The 12,653-nt window shown below is 50.0% G+C and overlaps 1 protein-coding gene across 17 annotated transcripts in view; it reads left to right on the top strand.

The window, feature by feature from the left end:
* ATXN2 (ataxin 2) overlaps positions 1-12,653 on the top strand; it is a 1,509,788-nt gene that overhangs the window by 1,304,857 nt on the left and 192,278 nt on the right. For all 17 annotated transcript variants that reach the window (XM_085634791.1, XM_085634789.1, XM_085634788.1 and 14 more), the window contains one exon: positions 4,805-4,950. In XM_085634791.1, the coding sequence (XP_085490917.1) occupies positions 4,805-4,950 (146 nt within the window). The remainder of the gene's footprint in view (positions 1-4,804; positions 4,951-12,653) is intronic.

Raw genomic sequence — 12,653 nt, 5'->3', positions numbered from 1 at the left:
GTTCTGGGTTGCGAGCGGTGAATACTGCGTGCCTGTTGGTTCGCTATTCTCACTCTGTGTGGGACACAGTCCCACAGGTGTTGCCTCAGTGTCCCGTGGAGGCTCGGAAGATGCTCTCCCAGGCCATGGCCGAAGGGAGGGATGCTGCAAAATGTACTATCCGTTGTGGTCTTGACACAGCCAACTCCCTCGGCAGGGCTATTTCCACTACGGTGGCCCTACGCCGTAACGCTTAGCTCAGAACTACTGGCTTCTCAGGGGATGTCCAGGCCACTTTGTTGGACATGCCATTTGATGGCACACGCCTTTTTTTTTTTGACAAGGCGGATAGCACTTTGGAGCGCTTTAAGGACTCCCGGGCTACAGCCCAGTCCTTAGGTGTTGCCACCACACGCACTCCCGTGGGGTCTGCCTTTCGCTCCTTCCGTGTTCAGGGTTGAGGCGCCCAAACGCGTTCCTTTCAGAGTCGCTGGCCTGCGCAATCGCAGACTCTGCGCAGCCGGGGTCGGGGTGCCCGCCGATGTGGATCACAGGGCCAGCGGGCGGGTCAGTCCACCACCGCCCCTGCTGCCGCTGTCTCAAATCCTTCATAGTCCGATGTTTCAGGCCCACCAGATGCCAGTGGGTGGCAGGATTCGCCATCACCTCCCCCACTGGCACACCATCACTTCGGACAGGTGGGTTCTGCTGATAGTCTGGGGCTACTCCCTCCCCTTCGAGACTACCCCTCCAGCCATGTCGCCTCAGTACCACCGCATGTCGGGGGATCACTTGGCGCTTCTCCAGCAGGACGTTGCGGCCCTCTTGGCCAAGGGGGCCATCGAGTGCGTTCCAACGTCTGAAGTAGGTCGTGGTTGTTATTCCCACTATTTCTTGATTCCAAAGAAGGACAAGGGCCTGCATTCTATCTTAGACCTCCGGAACGTGAATCGCTTCCTCCGGAAGGAGAAGTTCAAGATGCTCACGCTTGCTCAGGTCTTGTCTGCCCTAGACCCTCAAGACTGGATGGTAGCGTTGGAGTTGCAGGATGCTTATTTTCATATCCCCATCCTGCCGGCCCACCGGCGTTACCTGCGCTTCATGGTAGGCCCTGAGCACTTTCAGTTCATCGTGCTCCCTTTCGGCATTACCAGGGCCCCTCGGGTGAAGTGATGGCGGTGGTCGCAGCTTATCTGCGCAGATCAGGGGTTGCAGGCATCCCTTATCTCGACGACTGGCTGTTGAAGGCGGGCTCGCCCCAGGCAGTCGTCTCCCACCTCCAGACTACGGCCGACCTCCTGCATTTGCTTGTGTTTTCCATCAACGTGCCGAAGTCGCATCTGATTCCCTCGCAGAAGCTCCTCTTCATCGGAGCGGTTCTGGATAGGGCGCACATTCGGGTTTATCCTCCCGAACAGCGAGTCCGGGACATACGGGCTATGATTCCAATAATTCAGACCTGGTCCTGGGTTTTGGTCAGCAAGACCATGAGACTGCTGGGCCTCATGGCCTCCTGCATCCTGCTCATCAATCATGCCAGGTGGCATATGCGGGCTCTGCAGTGAGACCTGAAGTTCCAATGGACGCAGCATCGGGGAAACCTGTCTGACTACGTCCAGATCTCGGAGAGCACTGCTCAGGACTTGCAGTGGTGGCTCACGGAGCAGCGTTGGGTCAGCGGCAGATCCCTCTCCCTTCCCCAACCGGAGCACACAGTGGTGACGGATGCGTCACTCCTGGGATGGGGCGGCCACATGGCAGAGGCAGAGATCAGAGGCCTCTGGTCCCTGGCGGAGTCCAAGCTCCATATCCGCCTTTTGGAGCTCAGGGCAATCCTTCTTGCACTGAAAGCATTCCTTCCCTCTATCAAGGGAACAATAGTGCAGGTGTTCACGGACAACACCACCGCCATGTGGTACTGCAACAAGCAAGGCGGGGTGTGGTCGTGGACGCTATATCAAGAGGCTCTGCTTCTCTGGACATGGCTGGAACGTCAAGTCATCTCCTTGATGGTTCAACACCTGGCAGGTTCTCTGAATGCCAGGGCGGACGAACTCCGCCGCAGGTGCATGTTGGATCACGAATGGCGTCTTCACTCGGACGTGGCACAAGGTTTCTTTCAGCAGTGGGGAGAACCTTGGTTAGATTTATTCGCCACCGAAGAGAACGCACAATGTCAGCAGTTCTGCGCGTTGGAGTTTCCAAGGCGGCACTCGCATTTCCGCCTATACCACTTCTACCCAGAGTGCTGAAGAAGATCAGACGCGACCAGGCCCAAGTCATTCTTGTGACGCCGGACTGGGATCGAAGAGTTTGGTATCCCGAGCTACTCAGTATGAGCGTGGATCCCCCGATCTGACTGCATCTTCGGGAGGATCTTCTGTCGCAGCAACAGGGGACGGTCCTCCACCCGAACCTGTCCAGCCTCCACCTCCTTGCGTGGAGATAGAGCAGCAACAGTTGATTCCATTTGACTTGCCTCCTGAAGTCTGCAATGTTATTCTGGCCGCCATGTGTCCCTCAACGAAAACTGTATACCCCTGTCGGTGGAACAAGTTTGTGGCATGGTGCACAGCGAAAGCTGTATATCCCATTTCTGCCCCTCTTTCTGAGGTCCTATTGTTCGTTCTCTCTTTGGCCCAGCAGGGCTCTGCTCTGGGCACTATCACGGGCTACCTTTCTGCTCTTTCAGCCTTTCTCAGGCTGCCTGATCAGCCCTCTCTTTTCAAGTCCCCTGTTGTCAATAGATTTCTCAAAGGCATTACCTTTTCCCTCCCATTCCTTTTGTGATGCCACAGTGGGACTTGAACCTGGTTCTCACATACTTAATGTGTGCTCCCTTTGGGCCTCTTCATAACCGTCCTTTGCGGTTATTAACTTTGAAGACTGTCTTCCTGGTGGCCATCACCTCCGCTAGGCGTGTGAGTGAGCTTCAGGCTCTTTCTTGTCAACCTCCTTTCCTGGCAATTCATCCGGACAAGGTTTTGCTTCGACCATGTCCCTCCTTTCTGCCGAAAGTAGTAACTGCCTTTCATCTCGGGCAAACTGTCACTTTGCCCACTTTCTTTCCGCCTACACACCCTTCATGAGAGGAAGAGCAGCTCCACCGTCTGGACCCAAAACGTGCGCTTTCATTCTATCTCAACCACACACAACAGTTCTGGGTGGATGACCAGCTCTTTGTTGGCTACGTGGGTGCCAAGAAAGGCCGAGCTGTGCACAAGCGGACTATCTCCCGATGGGTTGTCTTGTGTATTAAAGCCTGTTACTCTCTAGCTAAAAAGGAACCTCCAGTTGGACTGCGCGCCCATTCTACCAGGGCAACAGCAGCTACAACGGCATTGGGACGCGATGTCCCCTGCAAGATATCTGTCAGGCAGCTACGTGGGCCTCGCTGCATACTTTCATTAAGCATTATTGCCTTGACAGTCAAGTCCGGAGAGACGGCTTCTTTGGCCAGTCGGTTCTTTGTGACTTTCTGGTGTGATTTCATTTTGCAGACCCTCCTCAGAGGGGTCTCATGTACTACATTGATAGGACAAAACCATTCCGTAAAATTCAACAACTATTTTTAGGATTTTCAAAACCACACAAAGCCTGTGCCGTTTCAAAAGCAGGACTAGCTTGTTGGTTAGTCAAGTGTATTCAAACCTGCTATGCCAAAGCCAAAAGGCAACTCCCTACTCCGCCAAGGCCACATTCTACATGTAAAAAAGCAGCTTTAATGGCATTCTTAGGCACCATTCCTAATGCTGAGATCTATAAATTAGCTACCTGGTCCAAACTGCACACATTCCTCAAACACTATTGTAATCTGTCTTGCATACACCTTTCCAATCTTCTGCAACATCCTCTAGCTAGTCACTGCCTTTTTAGGGGGAACTGCTTAACATTCTATGCACAGCTTTTGCATCTACACCTACACATGCCTGAACAGAAAATGTTACTACCCTATGTATTAGTTTGTAGCACGTAGTGCTGTGGATTCACATGCCCCACCCTCCTCCTTGGGCGCCCCAGGTTGTTGCAGATAGCTTTTTCAATTTTTAACTGTTCTTTGCTATTGCATGGATATCTTTATGCATTCTCATACTCTATCTCCATCATCATCCGCTGTGTGGAAAAACAGTCTAACCATGTAGTCGATGCCCTTTCATAGTGCCATCTAAGGGAGGAGTCACTATACCTCGTAACTCACAAGACTTCCAACTAAAACAAGTTGTTCACATTCAAGCCCAACACTAGATGGCAGGATAGGCACAGCATACAGCATGTGAATCTACAGCACTACATGCCATGAACAGATGCCTACAGTGTAAGTAACATTTTCCTTCCTTCTCACACTTGGACCTTCCTCCAAATGTGTGTGCCTTTATTACTTCATCAGCAGGTCGTACACTGCTGTTACCTACATGCAATTGTGTTATGCTGTCAGTCCCCATGCATTCTTTCCTCCACTACTCTCTTCAGCCATTTGTTATTCCTCTACCAGTACCTTCTGTGCGCATACTTTGTGGATATCTCGTGCCTCCATGCTGTCATCATTGTATCTTAACCGACAGTTCCTCATACACAAGTGTTTAATGACATCTACTACTAACAGTTTGGGAAGTTAAGTAAGAACAGGCTTTTGTGCTGGTTACCAATACACCCTGTAAATGTTTGATTGAAAAAGTACACTCGTCAAAACATCGACAAAACACCAGCTTGTGCTTTAATGCATAGACTTGTTATTCGTCTTGAATGGTGCTTCTTGAAGTAGAATCCATTGTTATTCATTCAAACTTGTTCAGATTTGTTCTTTTGTTTCTCTTTAACAAACTAGTTTCCACTGGCACACTTGCTCAACAATATGCCCATGCTAATGCTACCCTTCATCAGCATCCTCCTCATCCCCAGCCTTCAGCTACACCAACGGGACAGCAGCAGTCACAACATGGTGGTAGTCACCCTGCCCCTAGCCCGGTGCAGGTAAAATATTGTTATTGTTTTCTTCTAATGTACAGATAAACATGAAGTGTGTGGGTAAAAATATATATATGATTACTAGATAGCTGACGATAGAGGAAGAAGGCAGGGTAGTTTGTAAGTGACACCATAACCCTTACCTAGTTTTATTGGACATTATTACGTGACCAGTTTCATACTTTTTATATTTTTATGTATCATCATTCAGTTTTTGTGAAAAATATTTACCCATCTTAAAACAGATTTTTTAATTTCTTTTTTTTTTTTTTTACAATTAGTTATTGTTAATTGAGTGAGAAGAAATAGTTGTGCGCAGCTTGCTTTACACATGTTTTCTGTTCTAAGAACCACATTCGGTCTGTATAAGGAAGATAAGTTTGAAGCTCTGTCTGCAAACACCAGCTCTAATTACAATGAGAATGTTCATATTTTGTTTATCTTTCGGGAAGAGGATGCTTCTAAACCAAGCATAGTGAAATTGCCTTGGGTGGGACTGGCACTATCTAACTTTACTGTCATGCCATGAGGCTAATTAGGTGACGCAAAAGAAAGCAAACTCCGATTAGGCCTCCAATTGAATAAAATCCATACTTAACTGAAAATATGTCATACCCATACATTTTGAAAATAATGTATGTGTATAACATGCTTGTGACATGGGTTTTGATCAAACTGCTCATAAAATGTAAAAGCAGTCAAACATTAGAAATATACATATATCTGTCCTCCAGTATTGTATCTTTTCTAGATTCATATGCTTGAATCCTCATGCTCAGAGGCTGCTTTCTTCTGGAACCATAAAAACAAACTACCCTCTCTTTATTTAAGGTTTTTTGCAGAAAAAGTATGACAGTACTTGCATTCTCAGGATTTATGGAGCGAATAGATTATATACATACATTCCTTATGATGATCCTCAGAGACAAGTCTGCTTTTTCCACAAGTCTTGCAGGGCCTAAACAGCCCTTCTTAAGACTCTAACATTCTGTGAGAAACACAGCCAAACACACTCTCCAACTGTACCTCGGATGCTGATATGGAAGGAAGGAAGGGCAGTTGTAAAGTAGTTTATTGTATTAAACAATGATTACAATAAAATATGCATCATTGCATATAGCATATAGATATCTTTACCAAAATATTCTACAAATAAAAACATTCAAATCTGATTTGTAGCAATACATCTTTAAATATACATCTGTTTGAATTCCAACATCAACGGTTATTTACAATCCACTAATTCATAAAATCTTCCCATTGCTGCCATTGACAGCTCTGGGCACATTGTTATACGTACTACAGCTGTATTTACTTTCTTTACCACAATATATTACCTTTCCCTTACAATAAAGTATAGATGTGCCTAAATATGGAAAACGCATACAAATACTTGATTTTATGCAACCAACAATTGCCCCAGAAAGGAGGCCCAATACTTGTTTGAGTGGTTTTATCATTACCCTGTCTATGTGTACATATCATGAACAATCAATCAGATAGTACTTTATAGACCAGATCTAAAAATGTTATCGTTGTTATTGCGCTGGCTTCTCTGAGTTGAAAACAATATCGTCAACTGCTGTTCTTATTTTTGCATTTTCAAACAAATGCGGTTGTCTTTTTTGCCTGGAGCGAGACCACGACCCCAAGTTGTGTTCCGACCTCCAGTTGTTGACGCTAAAGGCTTTGTGGGGGCGGAGTCGGCTCTGCGCCGTTCAAGGTCCCGGTCGAGTGGGAGGACGAGGGACCGGTTGCAGAACCATCGCCATTCCGGCTCGAAGTCTCTGCACTCGGGGTCGGGTAAGTCGAAGCATAGGAAGTCTTCTAAGAAGCATCGTCGCTCTTCGACTTCTCGTCGGTCAGCCGATCCGACGAGGCGTGCGGGTGGTGCCCCTCCGCACGTGGAGCCCGAAGGGTCGACTCCGAGCTTCCCTCCCTTTCCGGTACCCGGAGCGACCCCGCCCAGATTTGTATGATCTACGAGGCAATGCATGCCATCTTTGAGCGGACCGACCCCGCCTGCATGCATTTGGGCCCCGCGGACTCCGTTGGGGGGCCTAGATCTTCGCTGCCGGCAGCTCCAGCCCCGGCACCGCAGGCCCCCCTTGGATCCAGGCCTGGATCCGTATCGGTTGACCTCATTACACCGAAACCGGCGCAGCTTCCGACGGCACCACTACTGTGCCCCACACCGGTCACCCCCCCCCCGGCCGGCGTCGATCACTGCTTCTTTCCCGACGTGGACGGAGCTGGACCGGCGCCGGGTGGGTTTTTCATTCCCCTGTTCACTCCTGGGGTACCCTTCCAACTACAGTGGCACCCAGAGGAAGATGAGGAGGACTAGGAGGGGTCAGTTGGCCCTTTAACTGACCAGCTAGATGCAGTGCAGGACTGGAGAGAGGAACTGGGGGATGCCAGTGGTCTTGACACTTCACCCGACCTTGGCTTGTTGACTCCTCCTACCGTGGCTACGGAGGAGCGAGCGTCATACGCTGTGGTGTTGCGTGGGGCGGCCGAGGCTCTCAACCTAGAGCTTCATACGGTGGTGGTCAGGACTAACCTCCTGACTGAGGTGCTTCAACAGGCAGCGAGCTTTTTGGAGCCCCTGCTTACGTTTAATGAGGCCCTCACTTACATCCTTTTGGGCACCTGGTCCAGGCCCAACACGGGGGCTCCCGTGGACAGGAAGATCGCCACCGCCCAGCTCCGGGCGACCCCACTTTCATCTCCCAACACCCCACCCCGGAGAGATTGGTGGTCCAAGCCTCCACCTCCAAAAGCGCCTTCCCCACCACTCCACCGGAAAGGGAATCCAAGAAGCTGGACCATCATGGGAAGAAAATGTTCTCTTACGCCAGCTTAGGGCTGCGGTCCATAAACACTGCATGTCTCTTGGGCTCTTATTCGCACTCAGTGTGGGATACGGTGGCGCAAGTGCTGCCTCAGTGTCCGGAGGAGGCCTGGATAGTGCTCTCCCAGGCTGTCACTGTCAGGAGAGATACAGCAAAGTTTACGATCCTTTGTGGGCTGAACACCACCGACTCTCTGGGCAGGACCATTTCAACGTCAGTAGCACTTCGCCACTACGCCTGGATGAGGTCCACTGGCTTTTCAGGGGATGTCCAGAACACCTTGATGGACAAAGCCTTTGATGACCGTCGTTTTTTTGGCGACAAAGCAGACCACGCCCTAGAGCGCTTCAAGGACTCACGGGCTACGGCCAAGTCCTTGGGCCTCTCCTCCCGTCCGGCACAGTCTGCTTTTCGCCCCTTCTGTGTCTACGGAAGGGGTGCCCCGCTACGTCCCGTCCAGGGCCACAGGCCGCAGCAAGTTACCCAACCTTCGCACATCCGAGGACGTGGGAACCAATGTCGTGGTTCCGAGGGCCAGCTGATGGGCCAGTCCACCAACCCCACCTCTGCAGCAGCCTCCAAACCCTCCTAGTCCGACCTTTCAGGTCCATCAAACGCTAGTGGGCGGAAGGATTCGCCAGCACCTCCCCCACTGACGCACCATCACTTCGGAGAGGTGGGTTTTGGAAATAGTCCGAAGGGGCTACTCCCTCCCCTTCGAGACTACCCCTCCAGCCATGCCACGCGATACCACTGCATGTCGGAGGATCATCTGGGCCTTCTCCAACAGGAAGTTACGGCTCTCTTGGCCAAGGGAGCCATCGAGCGTGTTCCTGTCCCAGAAGTAGGTCGTGGTTGCTACTCCCACTACTTTCTGGTTCCCAAGAATGACAAGGGCCTGCATCCTGTCTTGGACCTCAGGTATGTCAATCGCTTCCTCTGTAAGGAGAAGTTCAAGATGTTGACCCTTGCTCAGGTCTTGTCTGCCCTCGACCCGCAAGACTGGATGGTAGCGTTGGACTTGCAGGACACTTATTTTCACATCCCCGTTCTGCCGGCCCACCGACGTTACCTGCGGTTCACGGTGGGCCACAAGCACTTTTAGTTCACCGTGCCCCCCTTTGGCCTTACTAGCGCCCCTCAGGTGTTCACCAAAGTGATGGCAGTGGTCGCAGCTCATCTGCGCACTTCCGGATTTTCAGTCTTCCCCTATCTCGACGACTGGTTGTTGAAGGCGAGCTCGCTCCGGGCAGTCGTTTCCCACCTCCAGACTACGGCCGACCTCCTGCATATGCTGGGATTCTCCATCAATGTGCTGAAGTCGCATCTGATTCCCTCTCAAAAGCTCCTCTTCATCAGAGCGGTTCTGGACACAATGCAGTTTCGGGACTATCCTCCCGAACAGCGAGTCCAGTATTTTCGGGCTATGATTCCGATCTTTCAGCCTCTGTCCTGGGTTTCGGTCAGAATGACCCTGAAGCTGCTGGGCCTCATGGCCTCCTGCATCCTGCTGATCGATCATGCCAGGTGGCATATGCGAGCTCTGCAGTGGGACCTGAAGTTTCAGTGGGTGCAGCATCGGGAGAATCTGTCCGATTGCGTCCAGATCTCGGAGGGCACTGCTCGACAACTGCAGTGGTGGCTTACGGACCAGGATTTGGTCAATGGCAGATCCCTCTCCATTCCCCAACCAGACCACACTATGGTGACTGATGCCTCTGGCGGAGTCCAGGCTTCACATCAACCTTCTGGAGCTCCGGGCGATTCGTCTTGCACTGGAGGCATTCCTACCCTCTGTCCAGGGAAGAGTAGTGCAGGTGTTCACGGACAACCCCACCGCCATGTGGTATTGCAACAAACAGGGCGGGGTGGGGTCGTGGACCCTATATCAGGAGGCCCTTCGCCTCTGGACATGGCTGGAACATCAAGGCATTTCCTTGGTTGTTCAACACCTGGCAGGTTCTCTGAACACTAGGGCAGACAAACTCAGCCGCAGGTGCATGATGGATCACGAATTGCGTCTTCACAATGAGGTGGTGCAAGGTCACTTTCAACAGTGGGGAGAGCCTTGGTTAGATCTTTTCGCCACCGAAGAGAACACGCAATGTCAGCAATTCTGCGCGTTGGAATTTCCAAGGCAGCACTCGCTCGGCGACCCTTTTTGTTGCGAGTGGAGTTGCAGTCTGTTGTTTGTCTTTCCGCCTATACCACTTCTGCCCAGAGTTCTGAAGAAGATCAGGTGCGACCGGGCTCAAGTAATTCTTGTGGCTCCGGATTGATCACGAAGAGTCTGGTATCCTGAGATGCTCAACATGGCCATCGATCCTCTGATCCGACTGCCTCTTCAGGAGGATCTTCTGTCGCAGCACAAGGGACGGTCCTCCACCCGAACCTGTCCAGTCTCCACCTCCTTGCGTGGAGATTGAGCAGCGGCAGTTGACGTCTTCCGACCTGCCTCCTGAAGTTTGTGATCTAATCTTGGCAGCCAGGCGTCCCTCCACAAAGACTGTATACGCCTGCAGGTGGAACAAATTTGTGGAATGGTGCACAGCAAAGGCTGCGAATCCCCTTTCTGCCCCTCTTTCTGAAGTACTCTTGTTCCTTCTCTCTTTAGCCCAGCAGGTCTTTGCTCTGGGCACTATCAAGGGCTACCTTTCTGCCATCTCTGCTTTCCTTCGGCTGCCTGATCAGCCTTCTCTTTTCAAGTCCCCGGTGGTTAACCGTTTCTTGAAAGGATTAACGCATCTTTTTCCTCCAATTCCATTTGTTATGCCTCAGTGGGACTTGAATCTTGTGCTAACTTATTTAATGTGCGCTCCCTTTGAGCAAGCTTCATAACTGTCCTTTACGTCTCTTGACTCTTAAGACCGCTTTCCTGGTAGCCATCACTTCTGCTAGAAGGGTGAGTGAGCTCCAGGCTCTTTCTTCCAAACCGCCTTTCTTGTCTGTTCATCCGGACAAGGTGGTTCTCAGGACCCGTCCATCCTTTCATCCTAAGGTGGTCACTGCCTTCCACATCGGGCAGACCATTACTTTGCCCGCCTTCTTTCCGCTCCCTTCAAAGGAAGATGGGAGGCTCCACCGTCTGGACCCAAAGCATGTGCTCTTTCTATCTGGATCGCACAAAACAGTTCTGGGTAGATGATCAACTTTTTGTTGGATACGTGGGTGCAAAGAAGGGTCGGGCCGTACACAAACTCACCATTTCTTGATGGGTTGTGTTGTGTATTAAGGCTTGTTACTCTCTGGCTAAAAAGGAGCCTCCAGTCGGGCTACACACTCACTCCACCAGGGCGACGGCAGCCAATACTGCCTTGGGAAGATGAGTGCCTCTGAATGACATCTGTCAGGCAGCCACGTGGGCATCGCTGCACACGTTCACCAAGCACTGCTGCCGGGACAGCCAAGTCCAGAGATATGGCTTCTTTGGCCGTTCTGTTCTCCAGGACTTTCTGGTGTGACCTTGGTTCGCAGACCCACCACCTGGGTTGGTATTGCTGGATTATCTATTCTACAGTAAGGAATCTATAACTAACGTGCTTCTTTCAGATGCACAAGTTACTTACCTTCGGTAACGATATATCTGTAAGAAACATTAGTTAGTTATAGATTTCTTACCGCCCCACCCATCCTCCCCGTTCTGCGAACTGATTTCTAGGGTTAAGGACATCCTGTCAGGGCCCTAGTTTTGTGCACCAATCGTCAATGTCTTGCATGGCTCTGTTTCTGGCGTGGAAAGTCGTGTACAGAACTGACATCAGCATGCGAGGGTGGCGTCTAAGTAGCTGCTGCGACGTCATCCCGGCGACCACGACAACGAACGCGGAGCCGACCAACGCTACCTTCCGACGCGCAGAGGTACTGCTGACGAAAAATCTTTCCGGATCCAGTCTTGACGCCTGGGGGTAATTCTCAGGTAAGGAATCTATAACTAACTAATGTTTCTTATAGATATATCGTTACCAAAGGTAAGTAACTTGTGCGTTTAAGAGTTTCATCTGTGCCACCTTTTCCTTTAAAAATTGGATTCCATCTCCCTCCGAACTCCCAAATCAGAATATACAACAATCTAAATCTTAAGAATGTCTTTTTTACATGGCCCGGTAAGCATAGCCTTAGACAATCTTGACTCTGTGCACTATACAATATAGTTCACAGTACTTCTAAAATGGAGTGTTACCAAAGATTTCGGCGAAATTCCAGGCTCATAATACAGTGAGGAGCTGCCGACTGTAAATGCAATAAATTGCGTACACATTTCAATTTTTTTTAATAGAAATATGAGATGGCCTTGTTGCTCAATACCGGGGATGCATACAATAAATATGAAATCAGTTTCATGTGTAGCGCTTTGAGTGATGGAAAAATCGCTTTTCCTCCAAATATATTCATGATGCAGATATGAGATGACGCTCAACATCCTATGATTCTGGGCCAATTACTTGATGTCCCCGTGCCCTAACAAAAAACATTTTTTTTTAAAAAATGAATGTTTCCTTGTGTAACGCCACTGGTGCGAATGCAAAGCGCTCTGATGCCTTATGCCTTTGGCATAGGTTTGCACTATAGAAAACGCCAAAAAAAAAAGTATTATCTGGAAGCTGGAGGTCAAATGGGTAACTGAGAAACACAGTGGAGAGCTCAGGGAGACTCCCTAACACCACACGTGGTAAGAAATCTGAGGTATGGTGGATCTGCAGGAGATTAGTCCAGATCTCTAGTCTGATTGTGAATGAATAACTAAATACTATTGTTTTCAATAGAGTTAATGCTAATGTTTTAGCATTACTGTTACCGTGGGCCTCCCACCATGACGACGGGGAAGATTCAAGCATGTGAATCTATAAAAATAAA

Source organism: Triturus cristatus, chromosome 11 (assembly GCF_964204655.1).
Source record: "Triturus cristatus chromosome 11, aTriCri1.1, whole genome shotgun sequence".
Taxonomy (NCBI): Eukaryota; Metazoa; Chordata; class Amphibia; order Caudata; family Salamandridae; genus Triturus; species Triturus cristatus.
This window is presented reverse-complemented; position numbering and strand designations above follow the sequence as displayed.